Source organism: Monodelphis domestica, chromosome 2 (assembly GCF_027887165.1).
Source record: "Monodelphis domestica isolate mMonDom1 chromosome 2, mMonDom1.pri, whole genome shotgun sequence".
Classification (NCBI taxonomy): Eukaryota; Metazoa; Chordata; class Mammalia; order Didelphimorphia; family Didelphidae; genus Monodelphis; species Monodelphis domestica.
In genome coordinates, this window is record NC_077228.1 from 139,986,211 (window position 1) to 140,011,064 (window position 24,854).

General features: G+C 36.6%; 1 protein-coding gene across 1 annotated transcript in view; it reads left to right on the forward strand.

Annotated features, from left to right (window-relative positions):
• Nucleotides 1-24,854, forward strand: part of SMYD3 (SET and MYND domain containing 3) — a 1,068,189-nt gene that overhangs the window by 217,375 nt on the left and 825,960 nt on the right. Inside the window, exon 5 of the mRNA XM_056816053.1 lies at nucleotides 1,619-1,755. Within this exon, the coding sequence (XP_056672031.1) occupies nucleotides 1,619-1,755 (137 nt within the window). The remainder of the gene's footprint in view (nucleotides 1-1,618; nucleotides 1,756-24,854) is intronic.

The window sequence follows — 24,854 nt, forward strand, 5'->3', positions numbered from 1 at the left end:
AGAGAACTTGGAGAAAACAGTTTAAATAGGGTATCAGAAGTCATACTGTAGGGATTAGAGAAGTGGAGAGGTGAGAAACTGGGTGCAATGAGTAGAAATAGCTTTCTCTAGGAGTTTAGTCATGAAAGTGAGGAGAGATCTAGATATTACTACATACAAAAATCTGAAGTACATAGAAACCTTTGTGGGCTATCTAATTAAATTTATAAAAGGAATCTCCAGTATAACATACCCAACAGGTAGTTGTTCAATCTCTTCTATAAACCTCCAGGGAGTGAGAAGCTCATCATCATTTGAGGCAGTCCATTCCCAGGACAATAGCTTCACTAGATTGTATATTCAGGTAAAGAATTTTTTTTTTAAAACCCTTACCTTCTGTCTTGGAGTCAATACTGTGTATTGGCTCCAAGGCAGAAGAGTGGTAAGGGCTAGGCAATGGGGGTCAAGTGACTTGCCCAGGGTCACACAGCTGGGAAGTGTCTGAGGCCAGATTTGAACCTAGGACTTCCCATCTCCAGGCAGGTAAAGACTTTTTTAAGGATGGAGAAGATCTGTGCATATTTGTAGGCAATAGGGAAGGATCCAGGAGATAAAAAAGAAGTTGAAAATAAGGAAGGAAGTTGAGATCATCAGACTCCCTAAAAGAGAGATAGAGAGAGAGAGAGAGAGAGAGAGAGAGAGAGAGAGAGAGAGAGAGAGAGAGAGAGAGAGAGAGAGAGAGAGTAGGGATCAGCATTGGCAAGGGTAAAGACAACCTTATTCTAAGACTGAAGCAAATTAGAAGATTCCTTTAAACTATAAGCTTATAAGATATTTCCTTGTGGTTCTGTAGCAGGCTTTTTAGATACTTCTTTATAATAGTGTATAATACCACAATACATCATTTAGATACTTTAGATACATTCTTCACTGGGTAATTTTCAGTTGTATTCTTTTAAATTTTGTTTTTGGAATGAAGGAGCATATTTTTCAATTATATAATGAAATCATAGAAGATTCAATAGTCTCTAAGGTTCCTTGTAGCTCCAGATCTTTGATTATGATCTCTATATTAAAGGGGGTGCAGTGGGTAGAATGCAGGATCCTGCCTTAGACATTTACTAGCTGTGTGATCCTGGGTAAATCCCTTAGCTCTGTATGCCTCAGTTTTCTCATCTGTAAAATGAACTAGAGAAGGAAATGGCAACCACTCCAGTATCTTTGCGAAGAAAATCCCAAATGAAATTATGGAGAGTTGGACACTCCTGAAATGACTGAACTATAATGACAATGAGCAGATCAGACTAATTGGGCAATTCTTATGATTGTATGAAAACAAATAGCTTGTCTAATTTTAGATTTAATTTCTTACATTTTTGCACCTGTACATCCATTTCTTTTTTTTCCATGCCTGTGGGCTTTTGATCACCATATTGTTGGTGAAATCTGGTAGACTTAAATTGAGTAAACCATTTATGATGATTTATAGCTATTAGGAAACAAAGTGAGACACATTTGCCCTCTGTCAGTATAAAATCTGGGGCAGAAAATGTCTGCCTGCACAGCTGCCATTTAGATTCTGAAAATTATTCACCGTAGCTTCCGCTCATGATTGGTCCATTTCCCATCTTTTCTCCAGACATTAAGAATCTAAGTGAAGAAAAGAAAAAGGGCCTCGGGCATCTTGCTGTGACATTGCAGCTTTACCTGAAAGAGGAGATCCAGGATGCCTCTCAGCTGCCACCAGCCTTTGACATTTTTGAGTCCTTCGCAAAAGTAAGTGATATATTTAATATCAGCCAAAATGAACAGTCTCTGGACCCTTATACCTAGAAACCTCATTGGAAAGTTCAGTGGCACTGGGTGCTTTATTTCTGCCCAGCCTCCATTCAATGGCTACATAGTGGGAAAAGGGGCAATTATCTTTTTTTTCCCTGAATATCAGTGTTCTTGCTATTAGGTTGACTGTGCTAAATGATCCCTTAGGTGGCCTGCGCCAACTCCTCTCCAATGAGAGCAGAGCATTCCCTTATTTCTCACCAATAGGGTCCAACTAAGCATTTCATTTGTTTAATTCCGGGAGAGTTGTTTTGCTGAAGACCCCCCTGTCCTGATGTAAAGAATTTCTTTTAAAATCATTACTGATTAAATTGGCATAAGCAGATGCAATAAAAGGTACTTTAAAAAAATAACGTGAAAATATAATGAAGCTTTTGAGGTGGAAAAATTATAGATTAGAAAAATCCTTTTGGATGGTTCAGGTAATTAAAGCAGAAGATTAAATGCTTGGTTTTTTTGGATTGCACATATTTATGTAAAGTATAAAATCACACATTTAAGGAGGAAATCAGCTTCTATTTGCTTCTTTACGAGTATGTTTTCTAAGATGTACAGCTACCAGAAAGGAAATTGTGCTGTGTTCTTATGTCTACCTTTTCTCCAAGGGCATAAATGTGGACAGTGGGAAAACTATGACTTTTGTTGTCTTTTCAAAATGGAATTAGCCCTTTTGGAAGACAAATTTGGCATTGTGTTGTCTAAGCAGTAACACCTGTTTACTTTGTAATTTGAGGCTTATCTGGAAATTTTAAGAATGATTGTTGGCTGATGCCATCCCTAAGAATATTTGGCACTTCTGCTTTTTGTTCCTTATTCTTTCTGAGGATTATGGCCAGTAATACCATGTACCTAGCATGAACTTTTTTGGGCTATTAAAGAAGCAATATCTTCAAATAATATGTCCAGAGTAAACTAAGCAATCAAAAGAAAATGACAACTCCTGAGATGATAAAACTGTACTATCCAATGGTATAGGGAATTCATTACTTCACCAGCTGGTCTGTCTGTTCCATTGCTGGACAGTTCCAGTTATTGGAAAGTTCAACCTTAGATAAGCTAAAAACTGCCACCCTATAATTTCTAGTCATTTGCTCCCAAAAGAAATATCCTTAGTTGACATGAAAGAAAACTCTGTCTCTCTGACTGAACCACTAGCTTTAGTGTGTTTGAAAACCATCTCATCATCATCATAGAAGAAAGCAGGGAAATATCCTTTGGTGGTTTCACTAGAGGATGTCCAATCAGATTTGTGATGATTTTTTCTGTAAATAACAGTGATTTGAGAATCTGCTAGGGAAATAAGATGGATTTGGGCTTGATAAATAGTTTCCAAACAATTAGAACTCTTCTGAAGTAGAACGAGCTGCCTCAGGAGGCAGGATATTTTTTTTTTTATTCCTGCAAGGAAGGCTGGATGGCCACTTGATAGAGATATTACCCAGGAAATACATTTTTATTATACAAGGAACTTTGTCATTATGCATTATGTATGCAATAGTTTCTAGATGACACTTTTGCCGACCGGTGAATCAGTAGAGGAGGACCTCCAGGAGTTTGACCCTCTTAGGCACCTGATCTTTTTCTTCTCATTCTTTGAATTGTAAAAGGATTGTAAATGCAGTCTTTTTAGTTATTGAGCAGCAGATGGTTAAATTTTTACAGTGTCTGAAAATTGACTAGAGGATGTTTAGCACAAGATCCTGGTTATTTTGAATTTTCAGAATATTAAATAACCATTCAAGTGTGTAGAATTGATAATTCTGAAGTTACTAAATGTTAAAACTACACTAACACTTCTGAGCCATGCCATGTATACATACATACGTATATGTAAATATATATATGTATCAGCCTATAAAATACAGGATAGACTAACTGAATCCTTACTGTCTTCCTATTTGTCAGCAAACTATTTATAATCATTGTTGTAGGAGCATTTTGAAGTTTCCCTGTCCAGTAATCAAATGAGATAATCTTTGTAAAGTGTTAGCATAGTGCCTGGCACATAGTAGATGCTATGGCAATTCTCGTTCCTTTCTCCCCCTTCCCCCTCCTTTCCAATCACTTTTAAATAGCTTTTGAGAAGTCTTGCCTTTGCACTAATTTGTTGCCATTTTGGGGTTTTTTTTTTGGTCTTCTAGGCCTTTGGTATATGTATGGTTTGATATATATGTAATATTGGTCAGAATATTGTAGTTAGAAAAATAGATACATTCATAGGCTTAGAGAATCTCTCTCTCTATAAAAAAGCTTCATATGTAATATATCTTAGTGGATAAAGTATTTCCTATTATATCTACAGGATACTGTACTTGGTGTTAGGAAAACCTGGGTAGTATGTAGTACATATTTCACTGGACTATTGTAAAATTCAAATATGATAGCATATATAAAGTGTTTTATAAACTTACAAGTGGTATATAAATACTATTGACTATTATTGTTAGAAACTCTTGGCATCTCAAGAAATAGTGCCATGTCCTGCTAGGTATGGATGCTCTTCAAAATTACTCAGTTTGACAGGTCTTCCTTCCTTCCTTCCTTCCTTCCTTCCTTCCTTCCTTCCTTCCTTCCTTCCTTCCTTCCTTCCTTCCTTCCTTCCTTCCTTCCTTCCTTCCTTCCTTCCTTCCTTCCTTCCTTCCTTCCTTCCTTCCTTCCTTCCTTCCTTCCTTCCTTCCTTCCTTCCTTCCTTCCTTCCTTCCTTCCTTCCTTCCTTCCTTCCTTCCTTCCTTCCTTCCTTCCTTCCTTCCTTCCTTCCCTCCCTCCCTCCCTCCCTCCCTCCCCACCTTTCTTTCTTCCAATAATAATATTTGCTATTTCTGGATACATACCCAGATGCCAAACTGCTGAGTAGTTTCAAAGGGTACCCATATCTAGCTGAACAAAGCATTGACTATCCCTTTAGATGTCAAGAGTTCCTAAAATTGTGTTTTATTTTTTTCAATTAACAGGAATTTATTTTCTTCCCTTCTACCTTCTCCCCCTCTCCAATGGAAAACAAAACCAAAAAAGAAACAAACATGCATAGTCAAGAAAAACATTTCTGCATTGTCCATGTCCAAAAATATATGTCTTGTTTACCTTTGGTCCATTGCCGCTCTCCTAGGAGCGAGCAATCAACCAATCCTATATCTTTTAGTTTGTTTGTACTACAAAACGAGTTGCTATAAGTGTTTTTGTACTGTGGATCCTTTTTCTTTTTCTTTGATCTCTTTGGGGAGGAGGGCTTGTGAAAAGCAGTATTGATGTAGTAAATGATAGGAGATAGAACTTGGTTCAAACCTCTAGTGAACAGAAGTCATTTACCATTGTCCTAATTTCCAATAAGTTCTGTGAAATGACTGGAGATTACAGACTAGTTTGGAAATAAAAAAGTAATATTCTAGGGAACCCATTGATTAATGAAGTGCTTCTTATGAGTGCATATGAGAGAGAACTTGCTCTTTCACAAAATGCAAAATGGGGTTTATATTATTTAGCTGAGACCCATATACACTGAAACTTTTGCATTTAATCTCATATACTGTGAGTTAATCATTATTTAGAAATAGTTGTTAATACCACAGACTTAATGCCCTTAGATTCAGTTATGAATTTATTTAATGTGTGATAGATGCAATAAGTCAGATATTTTTGTTATTTTTCAGGGTCTTTTTTCCATGGGGCTATATGGGACTGTTTTCTTGGAGTGTTAGCTTCATTTGGTAAAAATTTATTGATTAAACTGATTAAAAATATGTTAACTTTTCAGTCATTATATAGTTAAATGATTTGTAGTATATAATAATCCAAAATAAACACTGAAATTAGAAGCAGCAGCAATAAGAACTATAGATATTTAGTATTTTCAAAATTCTGCATAATACCACACAACCTGATAGTCTTGTGCTTCCTTCCATGCAAGTTTTTATTTGAAATTTAACATCTGTTTAAAAATTCAACGCCCCCCCCCCTTTAGAGTCCCTTCAAAAACTAAATAATAACTACCCTGGTAGAGAGCTATTTTAATGCTATGTATGTATGTATGTATGTATGTATGTATGTATGTAACTTTTCACCTATGTTTAACTTCTGGAAGTTACTGTTTTGAAATTTACTTCTTGGGGTATTTGTTGAAATTGATTTCACAGTTCATCCTGTGGATGTAGAAATTTGAAATTGAACAAAGACATCTTCAGTAGATGGTATATATATTCCATTTTTCAGTCACAGTTTCTTAGTCAAAAATATATAATTTTGATGGAGGTGGAAAAGTAATAAAGAACATGTCAAAATTAACACTTGCTTGCTTACTCTTTTCTCCCTCCAATTGGAAAAGGAATTTGACTTAGAAATTGGGTAGCAACATGAGTTTTTGGAAATAGGTCTTTAAAAAAAGGCTTATTTTTAGCAATATTGATTTTTAAATGTTATGTTAAATCAGAATTACACACTGACTGGTTGACTTCTGTTAACACATCTTAAATGCATCTAAAGCAATAGGCATAGGTTGTTAATAAATCACCTTCTTGGAGACTTGCCCCGACCTCTTGTGTTTATGAAAGCATAAATCAACAGGGAAGAAAAATGACCAAATTAAACCGACTCTAAGGATCCCTTCTCTTCTTATGAGACATGCACCCCAGCATCTAGCAAAAGCAAAACTGATTATGAATCATATTTATTTTTGACCTTTTTATTTTGCTTCATCCATTCTCTATTAAATTGGAGCCTGCGGTTTTGTTTTGGTTGTACCATTCCTTCAATGTGGTCAGTGGTCTCATTTGTTAGAAGAATATCACCTTTTGTCATTTTTCTGAAAGGTCATAGAGTGCATCCTTTTGTCCCCTGCAGGGTTTCAGGTTCAGATGGGACAAGACTTTAGAGGCTTGTTGCTGATGATGTTAGTTTGATTTCACAGCTACAGTCTGCTACAAAGTAGTAAAGAAAGCAAGCTTTTGAATTAATAAAGTGATGAATTATCTAATTACAAAGTTGATGTGAAATGACAGTATGATAACTTTGACTGCATTACTAAATGATCCCAGTGCCTGATCAAATGTGCCTGGGCTCCATTAAGGAAAAAACATGCCATTAAAAATTTAGGACTGAAAGCGAGCAGACACACTAGGATAGCTAACCTCTGATCGCTGGCATGTGCAGGGGAGGTGGGAAGGTGGTGGCTAGATGATCCCTCTCCACTGTGTGCTGAGCAGTTGCTAGAGCATTTATCTGCTGGGGTGGCATCTTTCCCCTGGTTTTAAGTAAAGTGGAAGAACAGCCAAGATACTCAAATGCACAGACCCGGCATGCTAATTAGAAAATCCTGATGCTGCTATGATATATATGGTCTATGTTTTTTATATTAGTAGACAACAAATTAATTCTCTGAAAGAGTTCTTTTAGGCAGATAAATTTTCTGAGAACATTCCTTAGTATTCAAGGACTGATTCTGATTCCTTAACCTTTATTTATTTATTTATGTTTATGTTTTCTTTATTAATTTTGAGCCCTTATCTTAGATTCAATACTGTGTATTGGTTGTAAGGCAGAAGAGTGGAAAGGACTAGGAAATGGGGGTTAAGTGACTTGGCCAGGGTCACACAACTAGGAAGTGTCTGAGGCCAGATGATTTCCTACCCTTTTGAAGGAAACCTTGACTTTTAAAGTGCATGATCAGAATTTTTTTTTATTATGAGGCATATACTCTTGGCAATTTTGATATTGGTATTTAAGGATGAAATTGACATGTAAATGACCTTTGAAAAATTTGTGTATTTCAGAGTTAGAGAAATAACAATTATAACAACAATAATAAATAGATAATATTTATGTATTACTTTAAGGTTTTACAAAGTGCTTTACAAATATTGTCTTATTTTATCCTTACAACAACCCTGTGTTATAGTTGCTATTTTTACCTCTACTTTATAGATAAGAAAATTGAAGCATTCAGAAGTTAGGGTCCCATAATTGGTATAAAGGTGAAAATTAATAGTTGGATAATAATTTTATGAAATTATGTGGTCGCCAATATTTATTATATCTCAAGTCAGAAATGTATTTACAAAATAGAGAGGAAACAATAAAGTAGAGAAATGTGAAGGGGATAGAAAAGTTATCTATCCTATCTTAATCCAGGCAGAGATTAGTTAGCTCTCAACCAGGAAAGCAGGTAGTGAGTAATCACGCAGCCTCCTCCAAGATGGAAGCTAGTCTCTCCAGAAACTAGGAAAGGAGTCAGCCTTTCACTCACCCCATTCAGTAGTCTAGGAGTCATAGTTCAAGTTGAATCTAAGTTCCAAGCCCATGATCTAAGCCACAGTGTACAGCTAAGCTCCCTTGAAGATTCTCTCCAGTCAGGAGACTATCTCCACAAGACTGATTCAAGCGGAAGGATTTATGGCTTTTTATGATGATTTCTTGTCCCTGCCCCTCTTCACAGGGACCAATCAGTTTCCAAATTGTCTAGCACTGCCCAGAGGGCAGTGTTTGTGGGAACCAGTTCTCACCTTCTGGAGGGGTGAATACTCATCAGAAGGGTTCACAGATTGCTGGCTGATTTGAGTTTCTGAAGGTGTAAATTTTGATCATAGGATTCACAAGTTTGGGACTGAGTTAAAAGGGTGGAGCTCTCCAAGTAAGTGACTTGTGAGTTCTCTAAATACCTTGCTAACTTCTTACCTAGTACTAAGTAGGGTATTCGATCTTTTGTTGATTCAGTTCAAAAGTAGACAAAGGAGCCTTAATCCTGTCTTCACAATCTAAGTAGGGGTACTTAAGTTAGTGTTAACTCAAAAAAGAAAAATTGAATAAAGGATTCTCTTTCACAAGTATAAACTCAGAGAGAACAAATAATTTCCTTTTACACTGGTAAAAGTCATAAGCAGGATTTGAACTCAGAACTTTTCCCTGAACTCTAGGTTCAATACCCTACCCACTACACCATTTAAGAACTAAAAACAAATCCTTACCTTCTGTCTTAGTATCAATTCTAAGTATCAGTAGACAGAAGAAAGGTAAGAGTTAGGCAGTTAGGGTTAAGTGACTTTTGCCCAGCATCCCCAAGCTAGGAAGTTTCTGAGGTCAACCAATTAACTATTAAAGTGGGGAAGAACAATTAGCAAATTCTTGTTAAGTACTTTTGTTAGCTCTTGTGTTCTGAAGAACTTTAATTGGCTAACCAAATAAGCATTTATTAAGATCTCATTATATATCAGGCACCATGCTAAGTCTAGTAGCAATACAAAGAAAAAAAAGCAAAAAGTCCTTGACCTCATAAAATTTACATTCTTAGTGAGGAGATAATGTGTATATATAAATAGATACATAGAAAGTAGATAGAAGTATTCTTAGAGGATCACTGTATTCATTTATTAATAATATTTTATTTTTCATCAATTACATGTATAAACAATTTTTTAACAATCATTTAAAAAAGTATATATTCCTTCTGAAATTTTGACTATGTATCTTATATGTTTGTATATTGTCTTCCCTTATAAAATGTGAACTCCTTGAGGATTGGGACTGCTTTTGCCTTTTTTTGGTTAGCCAGTGTTTAATATAGTACCAGCACATAGTAAGTACATAAGTAATGCTTATTGACTGGTTGGAGAGAGGTAGTGGGCCACATTCCCTGTGGACTACCGCTTCTTCTTCTGCTATGCACCATTGAGGTGACTATACTCAGATGGGATAAACTGTCCTCTGCACCCCATGTCTTACCCACTTGGGATTAACAATGTTTTGATGGCTTAATGGCTGAGGCAGGCTTTCCTGCATTTCAAATAGTTTTTCCTGGCTTGTCCTGATTCCTTTCCTGGCTGCCTCCTTTGGTGGTTTCCTAGAGTCTCCAACCCCAGAATATGTATAGAAGTTTCAGTCTCCTCTGCTCCATCATGGCCACTTTTATTTGTTCTTTTCTTTCTAGGGGTTTTGTGACCCAGGATATTAGGTTATGGCTCTTAATACTTGTATCTTGGTTGCCTCAGAAACGAGATCCAACACCTGGAAAAATGATTCTTGGTAGCTTGGTATTACATAGGTACTTTATTTTTTTTCCCCAGAAAGAAGGTTGTAAATGTTAGCTAAAGTAATATAGTATGAACTGATAGAGATCAAAGAGGTTATTTAACCTTTTATTTTCTGTCAAGGTTGCTTCTAAATAGCCAGTCAGATAACTACCTACTATTTTCTAAAAGTTTTGAGCAAATGGTCTCTGATCATTTGAGAGCCCTATACTCCATTTAGCCAAGAAACTCTGTTTAATTTAAACCCTTTATTTTTATCCATTAATCACTTAATAAAAAATTATTAAGTGCCTTCTGTGTGCAAGTCACTGCCCCAGTTGAGAGAAAGACAGAGAAAGAGAGAGAGAGAGACAGAGAGAGAGAGAGAGACACAGAGACACAGAGACACACACAGAGAGAGAGAGACAGAGAGAGACACAGATAGAGAGAGATGGGGAGAGGGAGAGAGGGAGAGAGTTGGGGAGGGAAAGGGTGGTAGGGGAAGGAAGAGGGGGAGAGGGAGAGACAAACAGAGACAGAGGAAGAAGAGAAGTGAAAAGAAGGGAAGGGAAGAGAAGAGAAAAAAGACAGGTAGGTGACTCAATGACATGGGAAATGCTATGTTCAAATGTAGCCTCAGATACTTCATAGCTGGGTGACCCTGGGCAAATCACTTAACCCCAATTGCCTAGCCCTTACTACTCTTCTGTCTTGGAAATGAAATTTATTATTGATTCTAAGAGAGAGGGCAAGAATTTGGAAGAAAGAAAGAAAAAAAGAAATAATCCTCAAATTCAAAAAACTCAATTATATTCTAGCAGAGTAAATGACATGTATATGCACCCACCCAGCCAAAAAAGCATTTATTCAACCCTGATGATGTATTAATGCTTGGTAGTAGGCATTGGAACAGATCCAAGGATGTATTTTTTTTAAATGGTGACTCTTGCCCACAAAAAGCTTATAACAGACACATTGCAGTTTAAGTGGATTAATTATTTGGCATTTGTCTTTTGTAACATAATGCATCTTGTATCTTCTATAGAGATGGTATGGCTTAGTGGATAGACAGCTGAGCCAGGAGCCAGAAAGATCTGGAGTCAAGGCCTGTCTCTTACAAGTAATGGCTATGTTTCCTGGCTCTCAGTGTTAAAAGTGTTGACCCATACATTCAGAGGGCATTTTCTTTCCTGGAGGCTCCTCATACCCAGGTCCAGCCTTCATCTAAAGTGTTACACTTAGATGAGTTATTCTATAGTGTCCCCATTATGTCTTCTCTCTCGGGAAGACTTACAAAAAAATTCTTTGCTCCTCCAATGCTAATGATCTCACTGAAAAATGATGGCACCCATTTATCACACACCAAGGATTCCAGGGTAGTAAGCTTGGAAGTTAGCTGCCAGAGCTTGTACTGAGCTGTTCTGAATACCTGATGGATACACAATAAATAATTTTTGAGTTGTACTGTGTGCATAATAAAGATTTAAATATATTTCTACTCTGTCCACAGATATGGATGACTTGATCTCTGTGAAAGAATATCTGTAAAACACTTACCACAGTTTGTGGCATATCATAGGTGCTTAATAAATGCTTGTTCCTCCTTCTTTGCAGGCTTAACCTTTGTTTTTTTTGAGTAGTACTATTAGATGACATTATGTAGTTAAGAGAATAGCAATTCAATTAGGTACAAATGTTAATGAAAAGAAAGGGGCAGCTAGGTAGAGAGAGAGCCATGCCTGGAGATGGGAGATGGGAGGTCCTGGCTTCAAATCTGGATTCAAATCGGACATTTCCTTGCTGTGTGACCCTCAGCGAGTCACTTAACCCCAGTTGCCTTGCCCTTACTATTCTTCTGCCTTGGAACCAATACTCAGTATTGTGAAGATGGGATTAATTCTCCCTGCCCATTTTTAGATTTAATCACCAAAAGCATATACACTCCAGTTATCCTTAAGTATGCGGAGATTTGTGACCTATGTCTGCTATAGTGAGTGACAAATCAGAATCAACTGACTTCCCCTGGGGCAGTCCTAAGCAAAGCTATAGCTGCAATTAGTCCACATAAAGTGGAAGGAAGGCACAGGAAGTGACTAAAGGAAGGGTCTTTAAAAGTGGTACTAACTTCCTGTGACCAGCTTTTTCACCTTGGAACTTGACCTTGGCAGAGTTCAGACTTGGGACCTAGGACTGCTTTTGGATTTTCCCTTAGGACTACTACGTGGGTGAGTGAAAAAGGCTGACTCCTTTTCTGGAGGTACTAGCCTCCCGAGAGGCCCCTCCTCTTGGAGGAGGCCTCATGGCTAAAACCCTTGTTTAATTTACCACTGGGCCCCCTTTGCTGGGGCCTCTGAAGCCCTACCTTGTTCAGACCAGGCCAGAGTAATTATCTATTATCTCTCTTTTCTTACTTTCTTCTTTTTTTTCTTATTTTCACTTTCCTTTTATAACTAAACTACCATAAAAAGTAATTCTGAATTGAGTAATAATTACCCTTTAATTTTTAACCCTTACAGTATCTATGCTAAATTGGAACGTGAGGGCTAAAAAAAAAATGGAAAGTAAGGGTTAAAAAAAATGATCTGAGATGTTCTATATGAATCCTCTCCATAGGCAAAATAGTGAATAGATGAGTTTTGTCTTCCGTGGCAATGGTATCTTAGTTCTGCACCTTTTTTAGCCTGTCAAAGACATCTCAATACATCTTCATCACGTGCTTAGAGTCTTCATAGTCTCAAGGTAGAACTCATTCACAAGTACAGATGGTGGATAACTGTTGAATGAATGAAGAAAAAGCAATTACTCTGTGCCAAGCAATGTGTTTTTTTGGGCATTCAGTTCCATCTTACGTAGCATCATAGGGAAGTTAAGTCAAGAAGGGGCAGTTGGCTTAGCTTTCTGCATCTCATTTTCCTCACCTGTAACACAAGAGGGTTGAACTAGATTATCTCATGTCTCTTCCAGGCATACAATTCTATTATACTATGCTAAGATGGCCTTAGATTTTTCCCCAAAGGAAAGAAATGTGACTTATTATTTAAAATATCATACCACTCCACAGTGACATTTCTGTTATAAATCTTAATTTTACCAGTTGGTTTGCATTTTAATAGTAATCACTGAAATACAGACTTTCTGCTTGGTCCCCATAGGGCATAACTAGAAACATTGAGAGGAAGTTGAAGAGAAGTAGATTGAAGATTCATGTAAGGGAAAAGGGAGAAGTTTCAAACATCTAGAGCTTTTGAAAAGCGGAATGAGCTGCTGCTACAGATTGGAGGTTGCCCCTCATTAGAAGGATGCAGATAAAGAGGAGGAGAGGCTTTGAGCCAGGGCTTTCTGACTCAGGGGCCATTTGTCCAGTATATTATAGAGTGGATTTATTATTCATGAATAGATTGGACCAGATGCTACTGAGATCTCTTCCCTCTCTAGTTATGATCCTATGTTCTTTATGACAATAACCCAGGAAAAGAATGTTAGGCACAATCAAATAGCCCAAGAATTAAAAGAATATATATATATTTTGAATAGTTTCAGAGAAATTACATGCTATTTCTCTCTGTTACCTGATTAAAGATTAGAATTTTTAGCCCATCATTCAATGCCTTCCACCATTTGACATCACACTATGAGCTTTACTCATCTAATACATGTCCCAACCAGCCTTTATTCAAAGACTAAAAATAAAGGAAGGGCAGCATTGGTGGAGTTGATAGAGTTCCTGGCTTAGAGTCAGGAAGACTCATCTTCCTGAGTTTCAAATCTGGCCTCAGACACTTACTGGCAGTGTGACCCTGGGCAAGTCACTTAATACTGCTTGCCTCAGTTTCCTTATCTGTAAAATGAGCTGGACCAGGAAATGGCAAACTATTTTAGTGTCTTTGCCATGAAAACCTTAAATGGGCTCACTAAAAATTAGATATAACTGAAGTGACTGAACAACAAAGATGAAGGCTTCTATGGAATTTCCCAGAGAAGAAATGAAATGATATTTTTGGGAGACAGAGGGTTCTTCCTAGTAATGCCTTTAAGATTAAATGATTGAGGGAGTCAGTCATTTTACTTATGTGTAGGGAGGATCTTGATGCACTCCATGTGCTGTAAGTTAATCAGATGAGCACGAGATCCAAGATGATTTTGAAAAAGATGAAAGCCTTTGCACCTCACTTCAGTGCTAGACACCAGTAGCAAGTTTATTTTGCTTTGATAGATGAGAGAAGAGAATTGATGTGCTTGGGGTCATAGAGTGTGATAGAGTAGACACTAGTCTCTTGAGACCCACTGAAATCCTTTGATCTGTGTATCATTCTACATTAAAAAAAATAAACGAGGCAGAAGGGAAAAAAATTAGGATACATCTGGTATCTTCCTTGCTTTTTTTCTCTCAGATTTTGCTTTTCTTGCCTTCTGTTTCATGTGATTGACTTCTCATTTTATAAAGTTAAAAACTAGGGATTTAGCTATTGAAAGCAAAGTTTAATTACATTTCCAGGAGGAAAATAATAACCCCTGGTGAGCGAGGAATGACAGCCATGGCTTTTCTGTCTCCAATTTGTGTCAAGTGACTACTAATATGAACTTCCTACTGAGAGTAGCTGGTTGGTAGGATAAGGTTATTCTCACTCTAGTTACCCTCTATCTGCCAACCTTGCTCCCATTTTACCAACCAATCAGATTCTTTCAACATCAGGAACTGGCTAATTGTTTTTTTTTTCCTCCAAAGCAGTGCCTTTTCTCTGAAGGGGGTGGTGGCAAACATTGGCACTTAGGGCAGGACAGTTAGCTTAATTGGGCATTTTGTCAATCAAAAGATATTTATTAATGGATTAATTATTTATTAACATATTAAGCCAGGCAATGTATTAAACTCTGGGAACAAAATATGTTCAGAAAGAACAACAGCCTTTGCCCTCAAGGAGCTTCCATTCTAGTGGGCGAAGACCACTGACCCCTATAAAGTCTGGAGTCCATCCAGGAGAGGAATATATAGCCCAGGCATCTTCCTTAGACTGATGGTTTCTAGTTTTCCTTTGCCCATATTGAGATGACACATTCTATTAAGAAATTTCTCTGTTGTACATCAGAAGGCTTTTTTTTTAACCTTTTGACAGAGAGAGTCACAGGAGTGGTTTTAATTTCAAGGGACAGAAAATGCTGACTGCCATTTTCAAGATAGCTTGTTATCAGGGGAGCTACAACTTGGATAGCTTTTAAAAAGAATAGTTCTGTTTAAGATTAAAAGAAAAAAAATCAACAGATCATTCCAACTGTATAAGACTGAACTAAACAAAATCCTTTAAAACTGCAAGAGATGGAGAAGAAATTTACAACTCATTTTAGATTATGGTAAATTGCATGAAGTTCAGCAGGTCAGTTGATGCTTCATAATCATATAGAACTCCCTTTTAGCCTTACGTTCTACCAGGGAATCAGGAGTCACTGTATAAATTATGCATCTGAAACCAGGGGTGAGAGCTCACACAGAGTTTGCTCTCTGCACACAGCTGGAAATGGAGAAATTTCCAAGAAAATATTCTTCAATTAATTTAAACCAAAATTTAGAAAAAGTAATGAATCATTTTAGAAGGTACTTTCTATTAAAGAGCCACTGGTGCCATCAATTTCCTTTATTGCAGAATAAAATAATTTTCTCTCTTTCACCAAGAATATTCTGTCAATACTAAAATATAGAATAGGCATACATTATTTGTTCAGTAAGGGTCATGCCATGAATTAATTTTTTGAAACAATAAATAAAAGAGGTATGTTCTATTTTTTTATTTTTTAGCTTTTTAGAATAAACCAATAATTTAGGGTTTAGAGCTGGAAAGGACTTTAGAGATCCTTTAGTACACATTTGATAGGCAAAGAAACCAAGTACTAAAGGAATTGAAGTGACTCAGTCCAAGTTAATAAAGGTAACAAAACCAGAGCTCTAACCAGGGTAAGATAACTAGCTCTTTGTCTGAGAGGGCTGAAATTTAGTGGGTGCTGTCTATATCTGGAATCCTTCAAAAGCAAAGAAACAATTTGAGAGTATCACCTACTAAGCAAGAAAAGTTTTGTTTTTTTTTAAAAGAGATTACCAGAGTTTATTGACAGCTGCACGAAATGAGCTATTCCATGGTCCTTGGTCTCTGTCTCACCTTGAATAGCATTTGAAGATACGTTGTGTGTTGCTGGCCTTAATTCCATTTTGTATTACTTGTTCTAGACTCAAAAAATGAGAGTTATATGCCTGAGCAGATGCAAAGTTTTTCAACTTCAACTGGTCTTTCCTCTTTCCTCTTCTTCTTCCTCTTTCTCCTGATGATGGTAATGATATAACATTTGCACTGTACTAAGCCTTTAAAAATATTATCTCATTTGATCCTCACAACAAACCTGGTAAGTAGGTGCTATTATTATTCTCATTTTATAGGTGAAGAAACTGAGGCAAATAGCTGAGTGACTTGCTCACAGGTAAAGTGAATCGCCCAAGGTTAATATGTGTCAGAGACAAGACTAGAACCCACATCATACAACCACTAAATATTTATTAATTGAAACATTAATATGAATAAAAACAATTATATGATACAATATATAATTAGTATATTATAATCATATGATAGAATATATAACTATAACATAATCAATATAATTGTTATAATTATATTGCACAATTATTGTATTATATGATATATTTATCATATAATGTAATTGTATAATAATAAATATGTTACGTTAAAATGCTCTGATAGGGCATTGGCATAGTGATACATATAAGGCAAGAGTCAGGAAATTCAGAAAGCAAAAAAGTAATTTGTCTCAGTAACATTAAATAATAAGCAAATCTATGGAATTGATGAGAGAATTTGGTTTGACAACTGTGTGTGTGTGTGCAGTGTGCCCTAATTTTTCCCAACAGCACACTTGTTTGGTAAATATCCGTGTTTCTATTCTATTGATATAGGATATATTATTATTTTGTATGTGAATACAATTAGAATATTCGAAGTCATTTTGTAGCCCAACTTTTTCAAGTTTGGCAAATCTTTTAATGAATCTCTTCACACATTCTATTGTATACATTCTTCTCTTTTCACAGGGCCTGCAGTTTATGACACATTCTATGGCTTATGAGCAGAATTTGCTGGGTAACATCTTTTTAAGGACAAAATCTACTGAATTATAGAGGAGGCAGTACATTTCTTGGAAACCAAACTGTGGAAATGACAGGATGACAGAGGTGTAGCAAATCTCATTGAGGAATGGAGTCTTTAGAATTGGGAATTTTGTTCCTGTGGAGTTATTTACTTGTCGTTTCTTTGGTTAGGTTCCTTGACATTTAGAAACAAAAATAAATGCAGAAAGGCCCTACTCTGGACTTTTCCAATATACACATATTCAGTGAATTGATGGCACCTTCCTCAGGGGTTGTCAGAATGAAGTTTCGCTAATTGAAATTTCCCCATGTTGCTCTAGTCTGGGAACCTAAAGGTTAGAAATATTTTTCCCCTAATGATAATAACTCAGATTTACAAAAGAGATGGAAGAAGGAGTAGCGGGAAAGAGAGAAATAGAAGAAAAAAGAGAAAGAAAATCTAGAGAAAGGAGAGAGGAAGAAAGAAGGGGAGAAGAAAAAGCAGCATTTAAAGATGAATTCTTTTTCCTAGTGACAAGAATAGTCTATATTGCAGGTTATAGCTTTCGAATATATTCATCTTATCAGCTGTGAATTTCAAGCCAAGAGAAATAAATACCCTGAATAGAGAATGGAAGTGTGAGCTGAGAGCAGAATGTTTTCTTCCCGTGCCTTTCTGACTGCATTCCCAAATACTGAATTTGGTGTGGGAGGAAGGCTGTGGCTTCTGGTACCCACTATTTCCAGTTGTGGAAGACAGACTGATTGGTTCCTGAATAATTAAAATTGCAGTGTGGTCTATTTCAACCTGGTGGACCACAGCTTTAGAAAAGTAGCTTAACCCCAAGCAAATCTCATTTCAACTCATCTTCATTTACATACAGACTTGTGGCAGAATCAGTTCATTTGATATGCAAAAACCACCACCACTTAGGGAGACATACATATAGGGAGGGAGGGAAGGAGGAAGGTGGGAGATATAAAGGGAAGGACTCTAGGCCATGATCTACCTGTATAAAAATAGTCAGGCTAATTAAATCATTCAAAGCTTTGCCTACAGCAATAACTCAGCACTAGTGATATCCTTGTTACTTACCTCTTTCTTGCTCCTTTAGGTCTGTATGTTTATGATTGATACTGGTGTAAGGTTTCTTTTTTATTTCTTATTGGAATAGATACCCTATTTAAAAGCAAGAAAAGGGGAAGGATATAGAGAATAATCCCCGAATATAATCAAAATGCCTCGGTACCAGTGCAAAGCTGTTGACATACCCTCCTGGAGAACTTAAGACAAATTCCTGAAATCCCCTTTAAGTATGGTAGTAGGAACACTGGAGTTGGGGTCAGAAAGCCCTCATTGACCAATAAATATTTATTAAGTGCCTAATATATTCTAGGAACTAACTCTTCAGGGTGCTAGGGATTCACTGACAAAAGGAAAGCAATTTTTGCCCTCAAGGGGCTTTGTATTCTTTCTCCCCCTCTCTATTTTTTAAGTTTTTAAATATTTTCCCATGTTTCCATGATTCATGTTCTTTCCTTCCCCTCTTCCAGAGCTGACAAACAATTCCACTAAGTTGTACGAGTATCACTTGATACCTAAGGGACTTTGTATTCTACAGGAAGAAACAAAGCCTATAAGGAGAAGTAAATTGTCAATAGGCAAGTCAAATAAATAAGCATTTAGGAAGTCCTTACTATGTGACAGACAAAGCAGTTAGGTAGATAGAGTACCTGACTTGGGGTTAGGAAGATCCATCTTTTCTGTGTTCAAATATGTCCACAGATACTTATTAGCCATGTGACCATGGGCCTCAGTTTCCTTATCTGTAAAATAGGTTGGAGAGAGAAATGGCAAACCACTCCAGTATCTTTGCCAAAAAAACCCCAATTGGGGTTGTGAAGAGTCAAATATGACTGAATAACAAATATGAAAGATACTGTGATAAGAACTAGGCATATAAAGGCAAAAACAGTTTTTGCCCTCAAAGAGCCCACAGTCTAGAGCAAGAGACAATGTATGCAAACAGTGATATTCAAACAAGATATATTGAGAATAAATTGGAAGTAATTTCAGAGGGAAGGTAATAAGATTAAGGAGAACTGGGAAAGGCTTCTTGTGGAATATTTTAGCTGAGAGTTGAAGGAAGCCAGGCAAGCCAGGAGGAGATGAAGAGGGAGGAAATTGAGAAATGAGGAATAAAATATCTAGAGAAATCATCTGTGGAACTGGGAGTGGGGAATTGATAATATTGTCTTGTGCTAGGAACAGCAGGGTAACCTGTCACTGAATTGTTGAGTTCATGGAGGGGAATAAGGTGTAAGAAGAATTGTGAAGGTAGCAAAAGGTTCTTCACTGTCATCAAAACTCAGTTAGGACCTTGTTTGTGAATATAAAGGGAAAAGAGGTGAGAGTATATTCTACCGCCAGAGCAAGACAAATTTCCTGTAAGCTGGTATAAATCCGTCATTTCTACTTAGCCAAGGAGATCTCTTTTTGGAATCATTTTCATCAGAATTTAGTTCTGTGGGTTCCTGCTTTGTCTACAGTGCTGGACTGGACGATTGAATAATTATAGTGATGGGATTAGCTATCTGAAATCCATCTGTGGAAGATGGCCATGAGTGTGTTAAATGCTGTCAGGCTTTATTTACTTTTGCTCCAGAAAAAGTGATGCTAACTACAAATTTGTTTCTTGAATGAATAGATTTTCTCTGAATCTGTGAAGAAGTGTGGGTGATTTCTACCACTTGGTTTCCCTCTCTATGATATTATGAGGACATTTAAGAGAACATTTGTAAAGTCCTTTTGAGATTCTTGGAAACAAGTCTTCACAGATTTTCAATTTGAAATCTTATTGGAGGAGGAACACTTTATTTCAAGATGTCTCTTACAGAACAGTGATTTATTGTCTCTCATTTGTTTGTACTGAATAGTTTTAAATTCTGGATGATTTGATTTATTTGTTACCAATTTCAGTCCATCAGTAACTGACCAATATTTATTAAATACCAATTCTCTTCTAATCACTATGCTAGATAGGCTTTGAGATTACAAATACAACAATGAGATCTTCCCTGCCCTCAGGAAGTTTATATTCTACTTAAATATTGTTAAGTTAGACCAGTTAATTCTATGATATTAAAAGTGGAGTTGTATAGTACAAAATCATCAGTTTCTGTTTCAAAGAGTGATTATATCAGTATAGGGGTGACATGGTAAAAGCTGTTTTTTTCTGTAAACCATTTCAAAGGTGTAGGGGAACAAGGCAAAAGCTTTTTTTTCCCCCTCTCAACTATTTCAAAGTATAGACAGTTTTTGACATACTATTTCAGTGTTTTCATGTAAAAAAACTATTACCCCAAAAGCACAGTATAATTGGTAGATTATGTAGAAGCAAAAATATAAGACTTCATTTGTATTTCTTTCCCTTCAGCATGGCACCAATAAATTGTTTATAAGGAAAAATGCAAGGCATCAAGAGATGCTTAGCAGAGTACAAATCCAGTTCTCTAGGCAGTCTTTTACACATACAACAAATGTATGGTTTTAATTGGCAGCTCCTATAACTATTTTTAATGTCCTCGTTTTGCTTCATATCATTAGTTATTACAGTGAATAGATCTTCTTTAGTTGATTTCATTATTTCCATATACTTAAATACAAAAACCATTATTCTAGCACAATAGCAGTATATCTCTATTGCTTTCTAAGATGCAGCATGGCAATACTGAGGAGCAGGACAGGGAAAGAAAGAAAATCTATAAGGCTTTATTAATCATCTGCTATGTACCAGGTAGTATGTTAATTTCTGATTGTACAAATACATAAAAAAAGGTAGTCCTTGCCCTTAGGAAATGTTTGTTCTGATGGAAGAATCAAGAAATAAAACGGAGCTGAAAAGGTGGGGAATGGGAGCACGGTGGTGAAGTTTTGAGAATAAAATATGACTAGTCCACGTCCTTCCTTGAAATGGAGCATCCTCTTACCAATGGGAGAAAGAGACTACAGAATTAGAGAGAGATGGCAGCTGAATCATGATGAAGTCCAGAGAGTAAAGGACATAAAAAGAAGTGTTTTGGGAAGCTTTTTGAGCTACTGATCAGGCGTACCAACCTTGAACTGTCGATTGCTTTTGTCCTTTGTGATAGAGACATGAAGAGAGAGAAGTTTTGCAGGATTTGTGGACCAAGATGCAGGGCTGGAGATCTAGCTATAGATGTCAGTCAAGAGAAGATTCCAATGGAATGTTCCCAGGAGGGGTAGTTGGGGGCTTTTGGACTTTGTCTCTGACTGGAGGTCACTCTCTTTTTCCTTGGAGTTTTGAACCTAGCTGAAAGACCTTTGTGAGGCTGATTTTTTTTTGGGGGGGGGGGGTTCTCTGACTCTGAGAAGTTGAAGTTAACACTGAGAAGAGAAACTTGGCTTTTTTGGGGACTGGATCTTTGTCTCTCTGGTTCTGAGCAGTGGAAGCTGATCAGGGGAGAAGCTTTTGAATTGGTGGTCTATAAGAGAGTTGAGCTGGCCAGGAGAAAAGGAGAGATTTTGAATTTTGTTTCTTTCTGGGGTTAAGCTAAGAGACCTTACTGATTTTTTGTGAAGAAGAAGAAAGAAGATCTTGAAAAGCTATTGACCTCTATCTCCCTAACTGTTTCATAGTCACAGTTTGTGATTGGAATACTTTCTCAAACCTTCCTAAAATTACCTCATTTAGATTAGGGAAATCCTCATCCCTCTTACCTCAGTTTCCCATCCTGTTATCCCAATAAACCCCTTGACTGAGAAAGCAACTAGAGTATCTTTATAGTTTACTCAGAAGGGAGGGAAGAAGCAAAGGCTTCAAGAAGATTTGGGAGGTGAGGGAGGCAAAAGGTTGGTTAAGGGAGGAAGTGAGGGAGGAAGGAGGTTAGGAAATAGATTGATCAATCAACAATCAGTAGGGATCAGTAGGCAAACCCCAGAGTAAACCCCAGAACAGTCCTCAGTGTACCAGCATCTGTGTGGCAATCCCTCAGCATTTCTCTGTTCTACCTCCATTACAAATAAGCAGCCTCAAGTTCCTATAGGCAGCCCTCTCTAGTCACAGCCAGCCAGAGAACAGTTTACCATTCTCTATTTCAATCAGTAATAGTTTCCAGTCAGTTTACATATTCTATTTCACCTTTAACAAGGGGCCAGCCTGTTTCCACAGGTGGTACTCCATTATATTAAGATATGTACCCCACCCAAATAATGGATGGAAAAATATTTTAAACCTTAAGATTATATATAAATTGTTGTTGTTTATTATTGTTATTACTATCCTGTAGTTACCAAGCCTTTAATTCAATGATGACTTTATTCCTGAGACTTCTATTGTATTCCTGCTGAGCCAAAGCAAGGTTTACAGAACCATACAAGGCTAGGAATAGTATAAACGCTTAACACCGAAACTTCTGGGGGGAAAAATTGTATGTACACGCACTTTTAAGTTGAATATCTATTATTAACATTTTCTTAAGTCTAAGAGCCTAGACCAGTGGTTCTCAACCTTTCTAATGCCATGACCCCGCAATACAGCTCCTCATGTTGCAGTGACCCCAAACCAAAAAATTATTTTGGTGGCTACTTCAAAACTGTAATTTTGCTACAGTTATGATTCGGAATGTAAATACCTAATATGCATTATGTATTCTCATTGCTACAAACTGAGAGGTTGAGAACTGCTGGCCTAGACAATCATAAAACAATAAATCAAGCCCTGATTTTTGGCAACTACAAATTTCTAAGGTGTAAATCTTAACACTGAAAATTTAACAGTCACTCTGGCAAGCCAATACAAGCTGGTGTTAGCACCCTGTTCCCCCACCCATACAAATGATAAGACATTCCAGTTTGTGCATCTGTTTTGCTGCTAAATTAGTCGTGTAACATACATGGTCATTCATTAGATCTAAACCAAATTATAAACCTTTGAGAGGAGAATTTTGAAGAGACAAGTTATCATCTTTTTTTCTCCAAAAGAGAGGTAGAACATTTTTTATTCAGTTGAGTTATGTGGAGAGGGGAAAAAAATTTCCTATCACCATTTTTCACCTTTTGATTTATTTTCTAGAATTTAATTTTTTTTTTAAAAAGGGAAAATAATGGGACAGCCAAAGTAAAACTTAAAGATTTATATTGTTGAATGTCTTTAACCTACACAAGAAATTTGTATAAGCCTTGAAAATTTGATTTGTGATGAAAGCTAAGAACAAAAATTACTTTGAAGTGCTACAGAGAGACATACAGGGGCCTGTGGAAATCAATGGTGTGAGTGACTGGCTCATCTATCAACTGTAACTTTTTACCAGCTTGAATGTAACAAGCATTTCAGTAATTTGGCTTTCTTATGCTTGGATGATTCATGTTGCTTAGATTTCAGGAGAATGCTGAAAGGGTAAGTTAGGCTGTTAAATATCCGTATGCTCATATTAGGAGGGAGGTCATAGTTCAGTGGTCCCAAGATAAACGTTGTATAAATTTTTAAGAAAGAACAACCAAAGATTTTTTTTTTGAGTCAATTTATGGTCCACTTTTTAATTAAGAATCTTGCTGAAGAAATGATCTTACTTCAGTTAGAGTTCTCCTTCCAGTCATGATAAGTTTAAATGTGATGAAAGCTTATATGTTAATTTCAAATTATGTCCTCTATGAATTTTTTATTATTATTATTTCCTTTATCTTCTTTTAATACTCAGTTCTTACAATGCACATGAGGCAATGACTCTTATCTACATATTGGAAAATAGAAACAGCCTGACGACCATTTTGATTTTTCTAATATAATATATCTATGAAATTACTATGACCCTGAAAATTTCAGGTTAAAAGGAGGCTTTGTGTTTTATTATAGATAAGAGAATAGCTCTCTTATGTTGAAACTAGTGCTTGAAAATGAGTTTTGTGTATTGCCATTAAAATGTGTTGGTTTTTTTAATTTTATTTTTGAATTTCCCCTAAAGCAATTCTTGTGCCTTGATATCAGGGCTTAGAATATGATGATGAGCTCCTAATGACTATCTTATCAAATGGAGTCTGTACTCACCAAATCAATTGTTTAGGGATTCCAGTTACACATTTATCTGTTAAAAGAAACTGGCTCCAGTGCCTGAAGCTCCTAGGCCTTCAAGACCCAGCAGATACTGGGAAAGATGACTTTTCATGCTTGAAAATAACTGCAAGGAAAGCAAATGGTTATGTCCTCTGCCTTATGCCATGTATCTTGAAATATCGAGTGTGAATTGAATTTTTGTAAGCAAAATTATATTTTAATATATACATTTAAATGTAGTAGGGAAACAGTGATCTGAAGGACCCCTCTGACAAATTATTTTGCAATGTGAATTATCACTTCTTAATGCATGTGTTCTAAAAGTGTAACTTTTCATATCCTGGATTTGCTCCAAGCAGGGCTCACCAGTGCTGAATATTTATCTGTCCGTAATCATTCCTTATATCCATTAAAAGAAAGGGAGGAAAATCAAGTCCAGTATTTATTTAATCCCTACTATGTGCAAGGCACTGTCTAAGGGATCCAAAAGAAGGGGGGAAAAAGAAATAGACACCTCAGCAGATGGGAGGGTTAGATTCCTTTTAGGAAGAAATTGCTGATTCTAAGACTTTTGAAATATTGAAATGCATCCCTCTGGTAGATTGGAGAGTCCTTAGAAATTTGAGAGAGAGCTTCACCCTAACCAAATCGCTCATTTCCCAATCATTTAGCTAAGTGATATCTTTTCCTGGAGTTAGTGAGATGAAATAAACAGAGAGGATTTTAGAACTAGTAGGAGTCTAGAGGACATCTAGTCTGACCTCTTCAGATGACAGATGTCAAAAAACAAATTAAGAGAGGTCAGTGACTTGCTCATTGTCTCCTAGTAAGTAGCAGAACTGG